The sequence below is a fragment of the Octopus sinensis genome, unplaced genomic scaffold (assembly GCF_006345805.1).
Source record: "Octopus sinensis unplaced genomic scaffold, ASM634580v1 Contig15734, whole genome shotgun sequence".
NCBI classification, from domain to species: domain Eukaryota; kingdom Metazoa; phylum Mollusca; class Cephalopoda; order Octopoda; family Octopodidae; genus Octopus; species Octopus sinensis.
In genome coordinates, this window is record NW_021833892.1 from 168,901 (window position 1) to 170,612 (window position 1,712).

Sequence of the window (1,712 nt, forward strand, 5' to 3'; positions counted from 1 at the left end):
ACAATCCGTCGATCTATTCTGGTAGCAGTGATTTTGAGGAATGCGTTGTAGTTGGAGGTTGAATGTGGTGGACTTTGTTTTAACGTTGGGAATATTGAGGCAATGGACTATGCTCAGCTGACAGATTTATGTTCTAAGCTAATTTATGAAAAGGTTATTGTTGTGGAATAAGTTTTAGATTGGCTCTCATGGGGTAGTTGAGGGGGAAGAGGACTTGTATTTAGAAAACACACATTTTGCAGATATAAAAGCATTTTATTCCACGTGTTTGCTTTGTGATCAACAGGTAGCTTTTGATGATTAAATTAAGGAACATAATTTAATTTCCTTTGACTGCATGGAGGATTCCAACGAATTAGTGCTTCTCTCGAAGGTTAGACCTAATTTAAAGGACAGTAGAGCGGATTGTCATTTCTTGTGAGAAATGTTGGTCAGAATTTGTGCTTTCAGCAGTCTTTTCCAGCCTCTCATGTTGGGGCTGAATTATTCCCTGATTCCGAAGAGTTAACTTCTCAAATCCTGATTGAAGGATTACGATTAGTAGATTCCGCTGTCATGCACAGCATCGGTTCCTCCACTTTTGACAATTTTATGTTTAAATTTATCAAGAATTACTTTAACTGTAAGATACTTGACTCAATTGATCTGTTGAGTCGAATTATCAAAGAAAATCTGTAAAATGAGTGAAATATTTTTAGTAATTCACGGGATTATGCAGTACTTGTGAGTCTTTTGTCAAATATGAGTGTCTCTCTGTTGTCGAACTCAATAAAACAACTCGAGGATTTCAGGTTCCCACAAAAAGAAGATGGTTTTGTGTTTTGTACATAAAATAGTGAGAAAATGCGGAAAATGTGAGATTTCCTCACTCGGTTTGGAGTATTTGACAAAACAATTCCAATTATATGTCAGTTCCCACCGCAGATATGTTCGATCCCTCTTCATTCTTTGTTCAATGAGTGGAAATCTACAAGTTTGGCTAGGTTTTACGAATTATTTGCAGTTTTTGGAAGATGATATGAAAACTTATTTAATCAATCATATTTTGAACTTTTATTGCATTGATTTCTCACTTGGAGCTGCTTGTCTGCCGTCTAACAAGCTTCCTGATTGCTTGTTTGTACAATAATGATTTAATTCTCCTATTAGTGGACGTATTGACTCATTATACCACGAATATGCCACAATTCACTTCAATTTTAACAAAAAATATAGTCCAGAACTGAAACTGGTGGCACTGATTTTGGAAAACGGGGTGGAGTTGTGTCAGAATGACTTGAACGTCTGCTCTCAGTCTGACATGTTCGACTCTTTACTGAATCTATGGGGAAATGAGTTTCTTAGTCTGTTTGGGCTGCTGTTGTTTGAGAGCGGATGTCTGAGTGCTGTCGTTGAATATTCGAATACTCTATCCACGTCTCAGAGACAGATTCCTCCCACACTTTTATTTATCACCTGTCTTGCCAATCTGTATTTTATTTTCATTACAACAAATTTAGAGTGCTAAATGATGGATGTCTGGGTAGGACATTTAAAATGATTGGAGGAAAAGAGTTTATGAACGAATTGTCTGTGTTTTTTAAATTTTCCAATTGGGAAGAATATAATTTAATGGTATTATTACAATTTCAAATTGAGGTTGTCACTGCCATGTCTTTGTGTAAAAGACATGAATTGGTCTCCGACTATTGTGAGGATATATTCCAATTCGG

The 1,712-nt window shown here is 36.2% G+C and overlaps 1 protein-coding gene across 1 annotated transcript; it reads left to right on the forward strand.

The window, feature by feature from the left end:
* The first annotated feature begins 846 nt into the window (after positions 1-846).
* On the forward strand, positions 847-1,507 carry LOC115230537. The gene is made up of 3 exons (XM_029800692.1): positions 847-973; positions 1,004-1,116; positions 1,150-1,507. Exons 1-3 carry the CDS (start codon positions 956-958, stop codon positions 1,505-1,507), a joined length of 489 nt encoding a protein of 162 aa, XP_029656552.1. The 5' UTR covers positions 847-955.
* The last annotated feature ends 205 nt before the right edge of the window (positions 1,508-1,712 follow it).

Bases quoted from the DNA above. Each gene is read 5' to 3' on its own strand.
- LOC115230537 (XM_029800692.1), top strand. The intron at 1,117-1,149 runs GTTTGTACAATA...TTCTCCTATTAG, and splicing joins AACAAGCTTCCTGATTGCTT to TGGACGTATTGACTCATTAT.